Below are 21,701 nucleotides of genomic sequence, written 5' to 3' on the forward strand. Positions count from 1 at the left end.
GTCATTCAGTCAAAATTAAGAGATTGATCTCTATTGATATGTGGAAAGGCTCCATCTTTCTGCTGCTTATCAGAGTTGTGCCAAGAGCTTGACACATACAAAGTAAAACCCAAAAAGTCCTGAGTGAGCAACAGCAAACTCACGCCAGTTTCATTCACCATCAGACTTAGCTGCAAAAGCAAAGTGACAGAGGCAACAGCTTCTGGTTATTGTCTCAGTACTGCCAGTAATGGCAGGAATTTGTTTGCTTTTCACATAAATCTAATGCATCCACATCACTGAATAATAAACAGAGGCGAGAAGTTCTCTCTATTCACAGAAGAGCATCTAGACATTACATTGTTATTTCCCCGGCAGCTTTTCCATTGTGCTCTGTTTTCTCTTTTAGCTTCTCCCCAGGTGTTTACACACATCACCTCAGCTTCCTTATTCATATTCTTAAAGGCACCACTAAAAGCTCATCCAATTGCATTCTCAGCTCTTAGAAAAACTAATCAGAAAACACACAGCCTCCCAGGCATACCAAGAGTTCCTCTCTGCACTCACCACTCCCCAAAGCTCTAAGATTCCTGCTCCTACACCAGGGAATGTTTTCTCTACTCATGCCTACAGCACAGGAATAAAAGACTTGGAAAGCAGCAGTATCCTTCAACCTGCCAACCATACCACTGAAGAGCCACCACCACATGTTTTCCCCTTTCTATCAACATCAAAAGGAAGGCAGCTGTTGAAGCAGATGGCTTTCTGTCCCAAGCTAGCTCCCCTCAACCCCACCAAAAGAGACTGCTGTGTGGAACCTCTGCAGAGAACCTGGGGCCACATGAGCATCCTATCCACATCCTCCTTGACTGATGTTCCTTCTGCCAACTTCATCAACAGGTTTGCAGTTCCTACAGGCCATCATCACTGCCTGGACACTGGCTCTCTGTGGTCCCTCTCTCAGCTAATGATCTGAGCACTGCAGCAGCAGGTTTAGGAGCCTCCTAGACCTTGCTCCCAGGTCTTAGCCCTACAATACTCTTTACTGTGCCTTGTCTAAGCCCAGCTTTAGTACAGTAACAGATCAACTCATCTGCTCTATGAGCAAAGGACAGCAAAACACTCATCATGAATCCAACAAGCCAGTGACAAATGGCCTCTCTCCTCTGGCTTGTGAAACACTGAGGCTCCCCCAGCTGTGATATAAAACCACAAGTTTCCTTATCTTGCTCTTGTCACCTGACTGCCAACAAGTGGGGATTCATTTACCTCTCTAACTCTGCTCTTACTTAGAGGATTGGTTCCCATCAAAAGCTGATGCCAGAACTGCTAATCTGAGAATCCCATGAACTAGCAGACAAAGAGATAAAAATTATCTAATCCATCTATGCATCACACAGATTTTCCAAGTGTTCCTGTCTGTGCAACCCTTTGTCTTGTCAAAAAACTTCACCTAGCAGAGCTGTCAATTCAGCTTCTCAGAGAACCACTGATTCCTCCTGGAAAACTGGGCAGACACTCTGAAATACTAATCCTATTGCCACGTCAAGAGGGCTTTTCTTTCATTTCTCTGCCCGACTTATTGTAACAAAAGCCTTTCATTCTCAATTACTTCCACATGGAATATCTGGTCCTCTGTGGAAATGATGACACTACATCAGCTGAAGTCAATACAAAGGAGTGGTGTCCCAGCAAATGGTTAAGTGTCAGAGCTTATTTACAGAATAAAAATCCTGTTTTCAAGTAAAGACCTAAACATCAATGAAAATACAGCAGAAATAATCAACACATAGGTCTTGGAACACTGAGTTTTGTGAGGGATGAAGATATTCCTGAAACAAGCCTAAGACCAGTTCAGCCTAGGTTTATGTAGAATAAATCACAGGTAGCTCTTATGCTCCCTGGAGCAGCAGATGGTTCACAGCCAGTAATTATGGTCAGGACTACCCTTGTCAATCCTTTCCTGACTCATGTCATTTTGGGAAGAGGAGCAGAGCTGGCTGTGGCCAATCTACCAGTTCAAGAGGAGCTGTCACCCAAAACAGGTTCTGCCCACACCATATCAGGAAGGCCATTTTATGCCTACAGTTATCCTTTTAGCATGCATTTCAGATTTTATGTCTCTGTAATAAAACTGGTAATCATTATTCCTCAAAATAGACTAATTTGATTATTTTCCAAATGAAATCATTGTTAAGATGACTTGCAAGTAAAACCAAGTACCAGTAAGTTATTTGTGCTGTATCAGTTGTCATAAAATCAGCAAGGGCACTGGTGTAGAGTGCAACTTTGATATGGCAGAAAGTCCACAGCACCTACACATACTGCAAAGGACAACCTCTGATCTTTGTTCCTTGTCCCCATATCCCCAAGGTCCTGGGTTTTAACAGGTTCTGAGGAAGCCCCAGCTTGGTTCTAACTAATCCACCAGCAACTTTTGAAGGTGATTTTGCTGTTTTTCTCGGGATAAATGTATACGTTTGTTTAGATTCTGGTTTTGTCCAGTGCACTTCCATTTGAAAATTCTCTTTTTTTAAATTATCTTTAGGAAAAAAAGCTTCCTTGATATTTGGTTTTGCAAGGCTTTTCTAGGAGATAGGCTGCATAATCTCTGGCACTGCAGGACACAGCATTGTCTGGCACTTACAGCAGTGGGAGTCCCAAGACCTGAGTTCTCTTTCTGGCTCTCCCACTCACTCTCCACATGACATTTAACAAGTCAACTCACTTCTCCAACTATTTCTGTGAAATGGGTGCTGTAATTCCTCCTTTGGAGGTTGGAATTGCTTCTGTAGAGTCTAAGGGATACTGAGTGAAAACCATTTCCTAGTCTTTCAAGACTCTAGGATAGAAGGTGCACTAGACACCATCAGAAGCAACATTAACACAAAAGTTGAATTGTGGGATCTATCCATTTTCATTCAAATTCCAAAAAGTCATCCTTTTCTGCTGTCTCTTGAATATTTAGCCCCCATATGCTCATTTGACATCATTTTCATCTTAGGTTATCTGTTCTTGTTTCAGTAGAATTATTATTTCGCTATGAATATAAGCCAAACCAAACTCTTAGTCCCCAGCATGCAACTCCCTTCTGATAAGGATCTTTCTCTATGGATTCATGCCTCTACTGAATTTCTCAGTGGAGGAAAAAAGATTAGACCTTGCCTTGGTAGCTTTAACACTTTCTTCTCTTGGCAACACCATCTGGCATGAGAGGAAATTATAAGGAATGGCATTACATCATGCTCAAATACATGATTACAACATGCAGCAAGATAGATGCTGTAAGGAAGACTGATTTAGTGTGTGCCTGTGATGAGTAAAGAGCAGCTGGTACTGAACTAATGCATTGCTGAAGATTGTACTAGATTAAGCCAATAATTCAGCTACCTCCATGTCCTCGCCCATAAAATTTTCATAAACCCAGTCTTATGGGAGGAAAGAAAAGACAGGGACCCTACTGAATTATTTATAACCTTAGTTATGCATGGCAAAGAAGCCCCTCTTAGGTGAGCAACTGATATTCTTCCATTGATTCTCTTCTCTGAGAATATCTATGTGAGAACCAAGTTTGGGGGAGAAAAAAACCCACAAAATACACAAGGATGCAAAGGGCAAGGCAGAAAAGACAAAGTTGATGAAGGCAGAGATGAGGGAGAGTCTGTATTTATGAAAAAGATATTGATCAATTGCACACACCAGTGGCAGACAGACTCAAATTAGCTGTCATAACTCCAGTGATGCAGAGGGACAGGGAGGCTCAAGCTCCATTAAGTATAACCTACATCCAGAGCAGCCAGATGAGATTTGTGAGACTGAACTCTGAATTCCCACAGGAGATAGCAGCAGTTGATTTATATTCCTGGTTTCTTATTCCCCCACCAACTGTGCAATCAGTTCCTGGAGGTGGGTGGGGGGAATAATTGAACAGCTAAACTGTGATTCACCCAGCCAATTAAGGAGTCCTGGGATGGGCCCCTAGACAAATCCAGTTTCACCTAGTCCTCATGGACCAGAACTACATTTGGCTCTGACATCATGGCCAAATCACCATGGCCCAGTTAACACTAAGAACCTAAAGAAGCAAAGCTGCATTATTGTTCCAGCACATTAATATTGACACATTTTATATTTTTTTCAAAGCAGGAAGATGCCTTGATTGGATATCAAATCACAGAATAAACCCAAACCTCATGTACAAAGAGCTGCAAAACAGTAATTAACACGGCAACATTGCCTAGTAGCTACTGACTTATAAAACCCACCTTCATGTTTCAGCCTGCAGCTTCTGTCAGGTCAGGGCCAGGTTGTTTGATTCAAAGTTGCCCGCCCTCTCTCTCATACTGGCTGCTATGATGTTTCCTTGGGGATGGGTGCATGGCTTTGTGAACAAATCACACTAAGCTCATTTCCAAAATGTTCCACTTCTGTCTATCTTCTTGCACTGAAGTAAGGAAGCACTTAACTCCTCATTAGTAACTCTGTATGTGGCATGTAATCACCTTGAAATATTTAACTGCCAGGATTTCATCTCACTAACATTGCAGGGTAGGGCATCGGACCAGGGTATAAACAAACTGGGACATAAATCATCATAAACCAGGCATTAAATTGGTATATAAATCAAAAATTATAGAAGTCAGATGGATGAGACCCATTAGAGCCTCCTGTTTGTTCTTTCCTCTTCTCTCACCCTAAGAATGTACAAGGCATCATTCTTGATTAGCCAAGAGACAGAAGAACGCCCATCTCTCCCCCTCTGTGTCTCTCAAGAGGGAGCAAAGGGAAACAGAGAGCTCTGTATGCATATTAATAAAGCTCTATTTTGACTGGCTGAATGACTGGAAATTATCAGCAATGCTGTGTTTTACCTGTCAACATCTCCACACTGCAACAGGCAAAAAGTCTTGAGCACTTCTGCAAAAAATCACTAGTGGGACTGGAGGGGGTTTGCTCTCACTTTTCCTGCACTTAGAACAGCTCTGTAAATACCTTAAGACTCTCTTCAACCATCAAGATAAAAACAGCCTTTTTCCTGTATAAAAATACAAGACAATGCAAAAACATCACCTAAGCCACAGTGAATCTAAGTGCCTGCACTTACAAATAAAACCAAAAAAAACCAAAACCTATCAACATCAAGGCTGCCAAGCCAAGCATGTCAAAGCCACGAAATGCAGGAATGGGACCCTGTGAAAGGGTCAGTGGGAGAGGTGAGAAGACAAGAACTTCCTCAGTAAAAAAGAGCAAAATCAGTCAGTTGGCCACACTCCTCCTCCCTCTCACACAAGCACTTTCCTCTTGACTTGCCCTTGAACCCCTCAGCGTGAGTAAGTCAGTCCAAGAGATTTCTTTAGATATGGTGCCTGGTTGAGTTTTCTTCATTTAGTCTGACCCAGTGTGAGTTGGGTGGCCATTTGAGGTTTGATTACATAGCATGGAGCTCTTATAGATACTCTCAAAGTCAGTGGGAGCTGTGCTCTGTAAATATGTAAAACTCAAGCTTTCTTTATATCCAACAGGACACCCAAAACACCCAAGTTATCTTTGATTGTCAGGGCTAAAATGAAAATTATAGCCAGCCATGTTATATCTCATATATCTGATACATTAATATATTTATATTTACATGCCCTTCTTCAATACCATGACTAGAAACATGACAAAACCCATGCAGTGGTTAACTCCATCACAGGAACAGGAGTTGAGCAATGTGCAATTAAAAGGGCCAACAACCATACATTCAGCAATGCAACAGAAACCAAACACAAGCACCATTGAATCAAAACAGAACATCCCAAATGTATGGGAAAAGGCAAGAGTATGTGATTACAGTTATTAAAGACTCAATAATGAGTGTGCTTGGAGGAGATAAGTGAGGGCCAAGTATGCAGCCCAAACTGGATCATGTCCTAACTTTACATGCTTGTATTGGCAACCTTAAAAATGCTCATTTCTTTTAAGTGAACTTCAGGCAAACAATAAACCGCAAACCCAGAAATTCTGGTGTGGGGCTTCTTACTGACTCAGAAGAGTGGTAAGACAGACATCAGCAGAATAAGAAACCTGATTCACCTGTGAACCACCTCCTCCTTTACTCCATCCCTGCTCTTCTGCCTCTAAGAAGCAAATAAAAAGTAGTATGCATTTGGGCAAGTTATTCATCAGTGTAGGTATTAAGGTCACAGCCATATTAGCAGATCCTAGGATGAAGCCTAACAGAAGGCAGTAAAATCCCTTACAGATTTCAAAATAGGTCTTAAACTTCAATGCCAAAAAAAAAAAAATAGAAATTATATCTTAGCTTGAAATAGGATATGAAGAAAACCCTACAGCAGAGAGAGAGGGAAATGAGAAGGTCTGTCACTACCACCTGGTCATTAGCTGTGGGAACAATGAATGCAGTGAAGATCCAACAAAACGAGACCTCCAGGCATGTGAGCACCTGGTGCCTGACTAACCTCTGGGATGGCTGCCCTGTCTGCTGTCAGAACCAATGCACTAAGGAATGACATCATACTGCCAGCCAAATGGCACTGACCAGCAGGACCAGGCCATACTTCAGGGTCTACTTCCATCTGGGGGCCCAGGTAGCTAATTCAAAAAAAAAAAAAAAAAATTGAACAGGGTCTCCTTGTACAGACACAGGAATAGAAGGAGGCAAGAAAATATCAGAGAGTGAAAAAAAGCAAGAAAAGTGAGATGCTGCCCATTGACTTCAAACACTGTTTTCAGTAGTACCCATGAAAAAAATGAAAAGCAAAAATTTTCTGGGGTCGTTATTATTTATTTATATTATTGACTGTTGCTTATAAGCCTGCTTGGTGTTACCAATGCATTGCCAAGCTATCAACTGAGCTTCCACGCAAATCTTCATGTCACTTCGTGTTACATGCAATGAAAAGGCTTGCCGAGTCTGTAGAAAAATTTGAAGTCTCAACACTGCAGAAGTCTGAAGTACAGACATTTTCCTGAGTGTAAATTGTTGCTGGATATTTTTCCAGTAGCTTTACTGGTTATAAGGAAGTATTTGAATACTTTGTAGGCTCCTGCAAAATTCAGAGCATTAAGGCCCATAAAATCCACTCAGCTTCCAACATAGATGCTGCATGAATTAAAATACTACCATGCTGTACACCCTGTAGAAATTATTCATTTCCTTCAATACTTGCTCTCCTCAGAATGTGCCAGGCTATTACTTTTGACTTTAGAATTCATTTTTTATGCAAATAGCTTTTAGACCACCACAGACACAGGTTCCAGAGTGCAGATGAATGTTATATTCCAATACAAAACATTATGATTGTTGTTCTGACAATGCAGCTCCCCACACTGGTACTTTAAATTCAGAGCCCATGTCCTGTGATGCTGCAGTAGAAAGGTGGGGGTAGAAGAGAGGCAAAGGAGATCCCAGGGAAGTGCAAGGACTATTTTCAAAAAGCTCAGGAAATTCTAAATATTTAGGAAGCATCGGCTACCTGGTTATGAACTGGTTCACTCTAAAGCAGTCTGGTGACAATTTCTGAGCTGAGCAGGAAAGAAATCAGTTTCCATAGCAATTCCAGCCACTTTCTGCCCAGATGCAGCACTCCTCACATTCCTGGACACCAAACACAGCTGCTGTGGAAGACAGGTTGAGGAAGCAATGGCAAGCTAGAGAAGAACAGACAAATTCCCTCTTTTGTGGCAGTGTTACATCCTAAGTACAAAAATCAGGTTTGTGTCATACAGGGAGGAAGGAAAAATAAAAGGCTTCAAGACCCAACTATCTACCTCACACAATAGGCTCTGTGAATCAGCAAAACAAGAGCTTTTGGAGATGAGGAAGAACTTTTCTCTCTTGTGATGTAGAGACTTTCATGCACTATAACACAAGCCACTGGGAGCTCTGCCAAAAGCTGTGAGTGCCATGCAGTAATTGTCCCATTTTCAGCTACCAAAGCAGGAGAAGGGGAAGAGGGAGTCATTGCACTTGTTCTCAGAGAAAAAACATCTCACTCTTCAAGAACACACATCAGCAACTTGCTTGTTTGCAGCACTTTAAAGTCACGCTAGTTTGTTCATCTGCCTTGGAAAGACGACGGCTCCTTTACATGAAACAGCAAATTTTGAGTGCAGCATAAGATGAATATAGAGTCTGGGTTGCCTATAGCCTACTAAAAAAATAGAACAAAACAAGCACACCCACACAAAGCCAAACAGGGATGAAAGCAAAGTGACCTTACTACAGTCCCTCTGGTAGTAAAATTTAAAAAAAACCCAGCATAAACCCAACACATGTTTGTTGTTCTCCAAAGAGAAACACAGACTGAATACTCCCTGGGCTTTGAGTGACTTATCCCTCAGTGGCTTCAACAGCTCTGTTGGCTCCTGGAAGATGTTAAACTGAATATAGCACATCACCCTCATTGCCTTGGAGGTACTGCCCTTTTCATTACGAACACAGCCTTTCAACTCCTTTTGCCATAATATCAGATAATGGTTTCCTGAGGATTTTGGGACAAGAAAACAAAAGTTTACATCAACATAGCCTCCCTTTTATTGCCGGCTTCCTGTTCATTATCCAGTTCAAATGCTTATTTCTATCACCTGGAAACACCTTTTAACTTTCCCAGTGCCTGCACCGTATTTTCCAGCTCAAACCCCTGCCATGAGCACATTCCCATACTTTGTGAACACATCCATAGCATAATGAAAGTGAACCTACAGGAATAGCATAAAATACATGGAACAACATGTGAATAAATACAGACCTGCTCACATTTACTGCAGTAACACACCTCCATTTTTAAGAGCATCTATGATTCTGGTCTCATTTTTCGGAAAAATAAAAAAACTATGAATCAAGTTTTGCACTCAAGGTCAGGGCCAAAGAGTGGCAAGATAAATGCCTAATAGTGACTCAGTCATAGCACTACATCAGTATCTTCCATAAAGACAGTTACTCGTGTTCGATGCTGTTGAACACTGCTTTCCTATGCTTCTCTCTTCCCCTCCCAGCTCATATAGAGACCTGTTGTTGTCTAATTAAATGAACATTTATCTCCTGACAGGCAAGAGCTGACAATACTACAAGCATCCTTCCCTCCAACCCTGCTTAACCAGAGATAGTTGAGAGGAAGTGATTACAGAGAAGACAAGTCCTATTTCCCCAGCTCATACTGCCATAGGCAATCAATTTAGAGAAAAGGTTCCATCTTAAAAATGTCAAACAGAATGAAAAAAAAAGAAAATCAAAAATGGTAAAGTCAGCTCCAACCATTCCTCTAGGACCAGTTGCTCTCTCGGGTTCTTCCAGCACAGCTAACAGCACAGCTAGAGGAGTATCTGCTTTGTGTGCTGAATGGTGCCAAGGGGCCCTCAGCCCCAAATTCATTGTCCCTCACCCACTCCTGCAAGTCAACAGAAACTGCTGGACCATCAGTCCTGCCCACCAGTCCAAAACAGCATTTTGCAGTCCATGGCAGGAGCCCTCTCTGCTCCAACCCCCAACCCACCATACATGCAAAACAACCGATTTCTTTCACAGGCATCACAATTGGGTGTCCAGACACAAGAAAAATAAAATACAGAACTGAAATACAAACACACCAAATGATAACAGTGGCTTCAGCCTAGAAGAGGCATTTTTGTTTACTAGGGAGACCAAGTATTACGCTTTCACCATTCCAGTTCCCCTGAAATTCTTCAAGATGCCATTTTGCCCCTAAGTTGTTTCATCAAATACCCCTTTTTCCCCATCTCATGCTACAGATCTTGAAAAAATTCATGGCAAGCAAAGAATAGCCAGGTCTGGGCCCTGTTGCTTTTCCTGTTTGTCACAACATGCACTGACAGGAACAAGAAAATATTCAATGAAAACAGTGGCCAGGTTGACTTAGAAATAACAGACTGACCAGTGTTGAGATCAAGTACCTGTGTCCTGGATGAAATTAGTCCAGAGGCACAGAGTACTATCAGCTGCTAGGGGCTAAAATCACAGGGATTTTCTGAAGACACCCTACTTGGTCTACTGCAATGCAAAGGGAGAAAAAGCCCCCAGCCAAACCATTGCTATTGGCCTCATCTTTTAAAAAAGGTTATTGTTTCTACACAGAAAACAGTCACACATATTCAGTTAATTCTTAAATGCAGTGACCTCCAGAACCAACAGTGGGATTACACCATAGATCAAAGCACTCTGTTGCACCAACTGCTCAGGAAAACAGAGTTTCAGCCAAGTATTTCTCTCATCCTCTGTCTTTAGACAGGTAGATGCAGATGTCAGTTCTACCTGCATCCCTCTACGCTTACCTAACGCTCAAAACTGGCAAGAAAATTTGGGTCACAAATATGCAGCCACACTCAAGGTACCCTCTACAGGGAGGGGTCAAGCACCCTCACCCTGAGAGGGCCTCAGACCACACCAGATATGTAAATGAGCAGTGTCTAGACTGCACCTCTGGAGACTGACAAATGCCCTATCAACACAAGGAGCTCAGAAACTTGCTGATCCTACCAAAGAAAGCTCACAACCTCAGATGGCCAGGTGCATTACCCTTTATTTGAGCCATTGCTGAGAATATTAATTTTAGAAGATAATTCTCACATTAACTAGTGAGATTGCCAGTAGATAGTTGCAGAACTGTCATTGTTACAACAGTGTCAAAAACACACATACACGAAAAGCATAAATCAAAGCCCCTTCCTGCTGCCCTATGAGCCCTAACAGAAGATGTCTTGGGTGGTGGGTGCACTTTTTTTACCCATAGATAAGCACTGTTACATTTTACATTAACAAACACCAGCAGAGAAGACAGGTAGTAGAACACCTGAAGCAAATCAAACCTTCTGATATTCTGCTTTCAGGGACAAATTAGCACAGTACAGTATTTTGCAAGACCAGCCTCTTACAACCTGCTAAGAGGCATGAGTTCAATTATACCTTTTCTTTGTCATGTCACAAAAATATGCATTTATCCACATAGACACATATCTCAAAAAAGGCATTTAGCAAGACCCTCTTGAATGTTAATTCTTTACCAGAACAGATGAGGAAAGTCCACAATGAACCTAAAACCATGCAGGGTATCAAATGTAACATTGAACCTTCTCCTCCTCAGTGCTTAAAAGAACCCTCTCAAACCAAGAGGTGCACAAGGGAGGAACAAAACATTCTGAAAGCCATGGAAACACCAGAGTTCAGGCACAGTTTTCAGTGAGTAGAAGCTTACTGTCACCTTTCAAGGTTCACAACCAGAATCAGTGTTGCTTCAACCCCTGCCACCTTCATGGAGATGTAACTGCTTCCACCAAAACAGAGCCACTCAGGACATTCATTGGTCCACATGATTATGTGGTAATAAGAGCCGTCACAGTGGTATCCCTTCCTTGTGAAATTCTCTCTCTTGCATTTTATCAGTAAAAACCCTTTTCCATCTCCAAGATGAGAGGCAGACAAGATTTAAGGTCAGCCAATACATCCCAAGGCAATTCCATCCCTGTCAGTTCTTGTCACTTCAGCAAACGTTACAAGTTGGTGACCACTGGCTACAATGATCACTGAGGGCTAAGCTCTTCCCTTGTGCCTTAAAGGGGGCAGCAATTCTCTTTAAAGATCCTCAAAGCAGAGTGATGCCACACTCACACAGAAGCTGCTGGCAGCAGGACATATTCTACAATAAAAGCCAGCAATTAATTCTCCTGGAAGCAGGAAATTCAGCAGCACCAGCCTGAAAATGTGCTCACGTACAGAGCATTCCACTGAACTAAAAAATAGGGCATTGATTTTGTTATTCATTTTCGTATTTAACTCAATATTAATCTCTGCATACAAATCCTTTTCCCCCACTGCCACATTCTCATGCCTCAGCAGAATTTCCAGTCAGCAGCAGAAACAGAGATGTAGGTCCTAAGAACAAATCAATGTGTCTGCTACAGAGACAAACTGTATGTGAGATGAGGGCTCTGAGTGGGCTGTCACTCAGAGCTCTGCTCTCATTTATCAGGCAGCACCTCCCACCTGCACAGAAAAGGGTGAGAAAGGCAGCAACACTTACGCAGGGCGTGCCACTCATCCTGCCGGATTGTCTTGGTGATGTTGTAGGTGAGGTTCTTGGGGATGGTGGCTGAGGAGTAGTGGTACTTGATGTACGAGCACCTCTCAATTGCTCCTGGCAAAGGCAAAAGGCAGAAAAGTGGTTAAATGAGTGTAACACATCCTGCCAGCTGTAGGCCAGATGGGTTTGACAACCAAAAGCAAAGTCTAGGAGCAAAGCAATCCCTGCCGTCCGCTGCGACATCCAGCACTCTCTCTGGCTCTCAGATGAAAACTTGTGATACAGGAAGTTTAGCTTCCACACATTCCATGGACCTTCCAGACTGGCCCTGCAGTAGCTGCCAGTGCCTACGTTTACCACGAGATAACTCTGTGACAAATAACTCCTTTTTTATGTCTTCTCTGAACTATGAGCTATCAACTGCTATGGAGTTATGGTATAGAAACTGTGAATTCATGTCATAGCTTTTTGTGCATCGTGGTCATGACTCAGCACCCATACTTGAGGAAATGGACAATGCAAACGCCTTTGATCTTTCTTTAAATAATGAAAAACGGCACAAACCACATAGTTAGTGAACAATTTCCTGACCTTTTCCACCCCACAGCAGAAGGACACATGACAGGCTACACTATCTCCTGACACTTTTACAGGTTCAGAGACAGAATTCATTGGCATCCCTGAACAATGAGGCTCAGATGGCATCATCAATGGCTGAAACAGGCAATTTCTTTCTCAGGCTTTCACCTATGTTCCATGGGAAATAAAGCACCATGTGCTGCTTCTGATGTCTTCCGGTCACATCATGACACCTCCTTTTATTAATAGTTTCCTTCCTGTACAAAAATTGCCCCTCCAGGATCTGATCTCCTGGCATCTCCCTGCATAGTTAGCGTCCTTAGAAGAATGGGTCTGGTGTAGTCTGATGCTTTCCATGAATTATAGCCTAGCCAATTTCACATCTGATCAGACACCTGTAACCACATAGCTGTTCTTGTATTGATAAAAGCCAGACAGGTTTCCTACCTTGCTTTTGCCAGCATTCTCAGCTAACACTGGCTTTATTAGATATCAGTAAGCTGTTAGAGTCAAAGCTCATGGAACTCATTTTCCCAGTAACATTGCTGTTTTGGCTCTGGCCTTTGATAACTAAATAGGTATCCTTAATGTGGTTGGCAATGCTGTTTGTTACTAGCTACCACTAGTCAGAGGAGCAGCTATGCTGGAAATGCTTTTATGTATTAAAAATACATTAAGACAAGCACTCAATAGAATAAATTAAATGAAGCAATGAATTATATAAATAATAAAGAGCACTATACACAAGGAGGCAGGTGGAGGACACTTACTGCCAGCCTGAACTGAAAAGGCAGGCCCATTAGCCTTATATTGACAGCTCCACAGAGTAAAATATGCTTTTAAACCGCTATAAAATACAGGTTTCTACTAAGGGTTGTAAGGTACTACTTGGCATGAACATTGACCATGAATTCACAGAAAAAAAAGAAAATTCATGAAACAAGTTATTAATCACATCAGTCTACCAGTATCTTCCAGAGTTAGTGCAGTATAAACATTTGAGGTCCTCATTGTTTGCTTCTCTTAAGTATTCTTCACATTCTGCCTTTGACAGCAATTAGATTAGACAAAGCCAAATATTATAGGGGGAAAAGGCAAAATATTTACATATGTATCCGCCTGCCCTGCCAGCGTGATGGGCTTCTGTGTGAGTCTGCACCATCTGGGCACCAAATGTACACCCAGAATTAAAGTTTCAAACTAAGAATAGTATTTAAATAAAAAGACAGCTAGTGCGCAAAGAGCTTTTAAAAAAATCCCCAAATCACAACCTTGCCTTCTTATAGGTCTTCCTATCTCCTTTTGCTCAGCTGCTTTCATAGATTTGAAGTATCAGCAAGAAAATCAAATGCTTATTTGTCAGAAATTAATCTTTAAGTTATCAGATACCTGCCTAAACAAGAGATTTATATAGGATAGTAGAAAGGAGCACAGAGCCAAGATGCAAAATAAAAGCTTACAGAAGGAAGGGAGAAAAGAATCCTGTTCTGTTTGCAGTTTTTCCAGAACCAAAATGGCTAATTTCTAGTAAAGTCCATCAGATTCCAAATTCTGCAAAGATTTTTAGTGGTAATGCAGCAAGCTGTTCAATAATATCACTTTTACCCCCAAAGCCTAAAGCACAAAGATTATTGGCTGAATTCAGGTCATCTCTTCACCAAACCCATAATTTTGGCCTTATGCTTATTTTCCCATGGCTCTAAAGAGACCTAAGCATACAAAAACAGCTTTAGGACCACTATGAACCCGGGTGGACAAACAGGGCATGGTACAGCACTTGGCTGTACAGAGGGCACTGAAGCCCTGCCAGCTCCACCAGGGAGCAATGGTGTCCATTCAGCAGCAGCAGGCACTGCCTCACTGAGAAACTCATGATTATCATGGCCCAAAATGACAGTGCTTGTGATAACTTGGCATTTAAACACAAACTTCATTAAACCCACTCTCACAAGTGCATGAGGGTGACTATACTGAGTCAAGGCAACTACATCAGTATATATTTAACTAGAGGTGAGAATCATCTTTTGAACTTAAGAAAAAGACTTTCAATTGCCTGGACCTGGCAATAAAAATTAGGAGAGGGGTGAGTTTACAGGCAGTAATCATTTCATGTTTCTGATGTTCCCCTGCTTGTTCCACAAGAAGAAAACAATGTTCAAGATGCTCCAAGATCCAAGTCCTGGAGGTCCCTGTGAGAACAAAAGCAGCAAAGACCAGAACTACCGCTCTGCTGGAAAGCTTTCTCAGAAAAATGCTACAAAACCCCTCTCTTCAGAAGGATTACTAGCTATGCTCACTCCAGCCTTTGGGGTAGGAAGAAAAGCAAGCTTTCCCTTCCATACCCTCGATAGAGTTACTGCAATTTATGGAGCATCTCCAGCCTTCAGCACCAACTTCAACCAAAAGCAACTGCAGCTTTGCTCTGCACTTTGCTCCAATAACTGGGAACAGTATTTATAGAACAAAGCAGTGAGTGGGCTTTTTTTTTAGCTATGAGACACCATAGCAAGAGTTATAGCCGGCCACAAGAAACACAAAAACCACCACAAAGCTGTTCCAGGGACACAAGCAGTAGATGCTGTAATTTCTCTGACCAAAGGGAAATGCTTGCTGATAATCCTAAAGAAAAGTAGCTGACATCTTCCAATAGAGAGCTAAGAAAAGGACGAGCAGAAGGATGCAACTGGAACCATGCAGAGCAAACCTCTGCCATAGCATCACCACAAGCACAGATGCTCAGGGGATTCAGCAGCTCAGCTGTGGCTAGCAACCCCCTGTTCCTGCAAAGGTTAGGTGACAAACAAATAGGAGATAAGGAAACTAGTCAGCTTCCTCCTGAGCAGCAAAACACTCACAACAAACCTGCACCTCCTCTACTCAGCTGCTCAGTTTCCTGTCCATATCTGCTGTGCCCCATACTATCACCTTATCATTCTGTAATATGTCCTCTTCTCTCCATTAACAGAGAAAACTTTAAACTTAGGTCACAGCAGAAGTATCACCTGAAAACACTGATTTTTTTTTTTTTCTAGTCCATTTTCAGAACTTCACTCTTCACATCCACATGTTAGTCCAGCTGCTAGAAGAAATCAGCTGCCATTGCATTACTGGAGCTGTAAACACCATCCCAGCAGAGGCCTCAAACTGGCAATGCAGTGAGTAACTGAACCATGATCCCAAACATAAGAGGACTGGGATCAGTTAAGGTCATAGTTTCCCAGTAGGTAAACACACAACTTTGTCAGATATTTAGGACCAGTATTTCTTTATCACCATTATCCCCACATCACTCCCTTAAATATAATATTTCAACTCTTTCAAACTGCTCCAAGCAACAGTTTTTACCATGGTTAATTTAAAAAATAGACTGGAAATTCAAAATGCCACCAAGGTATTGGTTACTTCTGTCCTAAATTTTCCATCTCAGAAGCACCCAGAGGCATTTGCCCTGGTCAGTTTGACTTCTGCAAAAGTGGTTATCAAGTCTCATGATTTTACAGTGACAGTGTGATCATACAGTTTAGTTCTCTGCATAATGCAGACCAACCCATCTAAGAGCTGGCAATAAAAGTAGTCCTTGACATGGTCTTTCATCAAACTGGCAACCTGTGAGAGCATTTAGGTGACAGTAGTATCACTTCAGATCCAGCACAGAGTTACTTGCACAGCTTATCCGAGTACTCCCCTCCTATCTTGAGGACTAGAATATTTCACACTCCCCTCACCTCAGCCTTCAGGGCTGCACATTGTGGAACCATCCTTAAAAGGTTCAACTACAGATGAACCCAATGCCTGTGACTAAGTTACCTCTGGTAGCTAGAGGACTTGCAGATAGAGATGAACATTTCTCCCACACTAAGAATCTTTGCAGCACCCCTGGGTTAGAGCAATTCGCCAATCTCAGATGCGGGAAGCCAGCAGCTCACTCACTCTGGATGAACTATGGTGTAGCCATTCCAGACTCCACAAGCTAGGACTGAGAGTGAGCTTGCATTCTGTAACACACACAGAACTGAACCAGGGGGTACCCATTCTTCTCTTTTAGTATGATTAATAGTTTCTAAGAAGGATCCAGCTGTAAAAGTAGTATTGGTTTTACTACATTTCCTGTCAAAGCTTTTGATATTATGAGCTTCCCTGAAAAGACTAGTGTGGCTATTCTGAGCCCTCATTCCTCCAGGCAGCTTTTCCTTCCATGTTGCTGATACCCCTGGATGAACTGTTTTTTAGCAAGCAATTCCACAACATGCACCCTTCTTGCTAGTTTTAATTTTCACAAATATTTGAGAATTACGACACAAACATTTCTTAGTAAAAGCAATCTTAGCCTCTGGTTTGCAAACTGCACTCACTACATATATTTGTTCTTTATTATGAGAAACTGCCTTCAGTATAAGGGATTACCTCAATTCCATGGTTTGGTTACTGTTCCCTCATTGGGCGACTACCTCCATAGCAAACAGAAATGCAGATTGGTCATTTAGCCTCTAATTGTTTCACATTATCCTCAGAAAATCTGTAGAGCAGAGTTCATAGTGGGTTGTTTTTCTTAGCATAACATTTCAGTGAGGTTTCCAGAGGCTATCATTGTAGTTAGGACCAAGATTTGGTTACAAAAAGCAATCCCATGTGGCATATGTACCTATTATTGTCTTGTAAGTCTTGTGTCACCTGGAAAAGCTCACTGTTTGTGTTAGCATTTTTACATCCTTCAAACTAGCCCTGGAAATTCAGGCTGGTGCAATTTCAGAATTGCCACCCTCAGATGTGTGTGCTGCCCTCAGTTACTTTAATAGTTTCTTATGAGTCATCAAAACTCATCTGGCAGTACCTTAATATAGGCAAGACTCTTGCAGTTTCAGCATGAATTACCTGGTCAAATTAAACCTTGGAGGAGGATAGAAGGAGAAATTAAGTTCTACTTTGACCAGCTGCTATGACATAACTGCAATCAGACTGCAATCAGATGCAATCATGCAATCAGATATGCTGACTACTTTATGAACTCAGGATGACTTTAATGAAATCAGACACTTAGCAGAAAATATCGCAACACCTTTAACAGGATTATTTTGTTACTTCTGGAGTAATACTAACCATGAAAGTATTGGATGCATTTTTTCTAGATCTATAAATAGCTTAATACCAAAAGTGGAGGAACACTGTTCTTCTGCATTACCTGTAGAATTATTTATGTTAAAAGGGTTTTGTAGATGTCAACCAGCCCAATGCCCTACTCAAAAGAGGCACAACTTCCAAGTTAAAAACAGATTCAGACAGTTCAATGGTCTTGTCCAATAAAGTTTTAAATACCTCCAAGAAGGGAGGTACACATCCTTGAGCACCTATTCAATGTCTGACCACTCCTAATACCTCATCAGAAATTCCCTTAGTGCCACATGAATATTTTGTATAATAGAATACCTCAGAGTAAAGGGCTAAAAATGTAGGAAAAATCAGCACCTTAATCAATATGTTTGGTGAATATTCATTAAGTTAGATATGCATAAATAGAAGCCAGTGTTCTTATTAATGAATCTCAACATAGATTTTCAGTTACAGCATGGACCAAACTATTAGAATAAGAGGTGATGTTCCTTCCTAACTGGCTCTGGCATCATCCTGAGCTAAGATTCAGCTTGAGCTGCTGGTAGAACTTGTTGCTACTTGTCCTAGATAGAAGTGAAACAAACTCCTGATGCTCATTTCTGCTTGCTGGGAGCTGCCAGGAAATTGGGCCAATGCCCCTCTTTAGCTCATCAGCTGGAATCTGTCTGTGGGTTTAAAACTTGCTACCCCCTAGATGCCTCCCTTGCAAGTAGATAAAGGTGCATTGTCAGGTTCTACTCACCTTCTGGATATCTAAGTAAAATCAGAGAGAAATCTGATCCAGTGCCCTTCCCATTCCCAGACTGGGAGAGATGATGAACACGTGTATGGAACACAGGACATGGATCAGGAGTGCACTTATGAAAATGACCACCTGATCATGCCTAGTTACTGTGTTTTGGGTCAAAACACAACGTGCTGTGAGATGATGCTCATTAGATTCTTCATAGATGAAGCTAAATCAGATGTGCTAATGGAAATTCAACTAATAGTAAAAGAGCAAAGCCAGTTTGAAGTAACATCCTCTCCTTGAAAACACTGGGAATGTTAGGTCCTAAGCACAAAATTTATTTTAAATTCAACCCCACCATACCACACCAGGAAAAAAAAAAACAACCAAAATCTCAGGTCACCAGAAAAGTTTTGTCCAGACAAAACCATTAATCTCTAAGTTAGTTTGATGCCTTTAAAGAATAGTTTTTAAATTGTACTTGAATTGCAAGTCTGAAAAACATACTTCAAAAATTCTAAGGCATTTTTCTAAAAGTCATCGGTTTTTTCAGCTAAAACCACCAGCAGCATTAGATTACGTTTCACAAGAGGTTCTGTTCCCTTGAATTTTTTTTGCTTCAGAAACAGTTTTCTAACTGTACTTAAGTGTGACTATAAACCTACTTGCATGCACATTATGCACCTATAGACTCCCTGTGGGGCAAAATGCACAAAGTCTGCAGTGCAGCCTGTTGGGCTGCCAGTGGCAAGTGGATATTCCAGCGTACAATGTTACTTAAGTGTTCTTTTTACATGTAGCCACATTTACTAACCACTAAAAAAAGCAGTGAACACACAACTTGAGGAAAATACACTCACAAGACAGCAGCATCCTCTGTTTTACCTGAATAAAAAAGTTTGCCTGTATCCACTGAGTTAAGAGCCACTGAAAGGATGAGACAAAATAAATGTTTTGTCTACAAAATGGCACATACCCAGAAAAGACATTAACAGAACACACAGCTTAAAGATTTCCATTAGGAAAGTGAACAAGCTTTTTTCAGCATGAGAAGTAGAACCCTGATGCTCTTTTTTCCTTCCATTTTTCTTCTACAGCTCATCTCACTTAACTTCCAAATAAAGACTCTCAGAGCTTCTAGCTTAGTGAAACTTGTGAGGCAATGCTCAGCTGGTAAAGCAGTCTTGTGAAAACTTAGCAGGGGAGATGGTTGAAAGGATCCAACATACTGTACTATCCATACAGAAATGGGCTAACAGACAACAGTGTGCCATCCCCATTCTTCCCAGGTCATCTGGGATGAAAATCTGCTAGTTCCTTTTCAGTACTGACCCACTAGATCTCTAGAGATAAAGAACAAAAAACAGATTCAGTGCATACATGAAAAGGAAGCCATCCCTGAAGATAATCAATCTCCAAACACACAACAGCTTTGTTGTATGAGGGCTAAATGTGACCAGGTTCCACAGAGCAACTTCCACAGATTTCAGACTGTTACACCTACATTTCAATTGCGGTTTCCACATCAAAATGTCTAAATTTTCTTTTCAACCATTGTGTGAGCAAAGACAGAGGTGCTGAAGACATGTGCATATGTACAGAGCAGACAGCAACATTTGCAGAGTAGAGAAAAAATAGAGTGCTTGAGCAGCTTTTGCCAGGCCTATTCCTCACATGCTCTCTGGATAGTCCAGCAATAGCAGCTTGCTTAAAGCCACCAGCTGGCAGAAGATAAATATTCCACCCATGATAAGAAAAGAATCCAAGTATGAGACCAAAAGCTGAATTTGCATTGGAAAGTGATGAGCTCACACACTTTGTCTCCAGGGACCAAGGAAAGGGGGCTGGCAAGGAAGCAGGAGCAAGAAGAGGGTTATGAAACACTTTTTTACTTCAGCTATTAATAACAGTCTCCAAGCCACAGGGCACTTGAGAGGAGGAAGGCATCTCCTTGCTTCTATTAATCTTTTTGTCCACCTATTTGCTTTGGGCTGGCCACAGGAGAGAGGGAAGCAGAGCACAAATGAAAAGTTAAGGAGGTTAAAAGGGCTGAAAAATATTTGCTCCCACATGTTTGGAGGCAGAAATTAAATGATCAATAAAAAGTCAGTGAGACAGCAATTACCAGTAAAAACTCACTGATGACCCAATAGCTCATGGAACAAAGCAATACCTCAGCACTGCTGTCAAGCCAAAGAAAAAGCACAGCAAAGGCTGTTCTATGGACAGGAATTCCATGAACACTTCTTCTATATCAATGCACACCCTATGATTCTCATAGAAAGATGCTCCCATGAAGCTTGGTGTTTAGTGAACCAGCTTTAAAATCTATTTCAAAGCCATGTCTAAGAAGCAGGGTCCCAGATTGACAAGAAGAAAATAAGGGTGGATCCACTGATGTCACTGATTCTGCTGTGTCTGTAATGACATGAAGTGAAGTATAAGGGTGTCTGTTTCTCTGCCTTGGAAAGCTCTTTCATATGCTGCTTTACAATATAAATGTGGCTTTCTAGACACATTTACTCCTCTTCCTAATGTGAGAGGAGCATAAGCACTTGTCTGTACCCCCTGTTAGTTTACAGGGGGCACCACAAATAACTAAGTTGGAGAAAGCATTTAGCTTTCTTGTAGCACTTCAGCCTCATGTTTAAAGATCAGATTCATTCAGATGCTTGCATGCAAGATGGAAGAAATAAGGCTGAGACCTAACAAATGTCCCAGAAGATGGCACTTACAGGGGACCTTAGACTTACACTCAGCACTGCAGCAGTCTTTTTAAAAAATTAAAGGTAACTGGGAGAAACCACAGTATTTGCAATTATTTCAGTTCCAAAAGCAGAAATACCAGCAGGCAACTAGTCTGTCAGAAATAAGTAAAGAAGAAATCCAGCATCAGCTTTGCAACCAGGCTGGGGAAGGCTTTCCCCCCCCCCAACCATGAGCAATCTACAGCATGGATGGACCAGAAAGAAGATACCCTGCTACTCCCATAAACTGTTCTTTTTACATCCTGTACTGATGAGACAGACTATGTCCATTCATCAAAGACTCTGAGATTTCAAAACTGCAAACAGAAGACTTTAGATTTGCTCTTTGGTAGAAAGACAACTTTTAAAAGTACATCCTTATATTCTAGATTCTCTAAGATTCATTAATCTTTTTTATGCTGTCCCTATTCTAGTTATTTCAAGGAAAAAAATCAGGTTCCTGTGGTTGGAATAAGAGATTTTCAAGACTTCACTTCATAGATAACAAAGTATTTCCAA

General features: G+C 41.5%; 1 protein-coding gene across 1 annotated transcript in view; it reads right to left on the reverse strand.

Moving 5' to 3' along the window:
* Positions 1-21,701, reverse strand: part of TMEM178B (transmembrane protein 178B) — a 217,044-nt gene that overhangs the window by 149,117 nt on the left and 46,226 nt on the right. The window contains exon 2 of the mRNA XM_033057334.2: positions 12,018-12,131. Coding sequence (XP_032913225.1) covers positions 12,018-12,131 — 114 coding nt within the window. The remainder of the gene's footprint in view (positions 1-12,017; positions 12,132-21,701) is intronic.

The sequence above is a fragment of the Catharus ustulatus genome, chromosome 4, assembly GCF_009819885.2.
Source record: "Catharus ustulatus isolate bCatUst1 chromosome 4, bCatUst1.pri.v2, whole genome shotgun sequence".
Taxonomy (NCBI): Eukaryota; Metazoa; Chordata; class Aves; order Passeriformes; family Turdidae; genus Catharus; species Catharus ustulatus.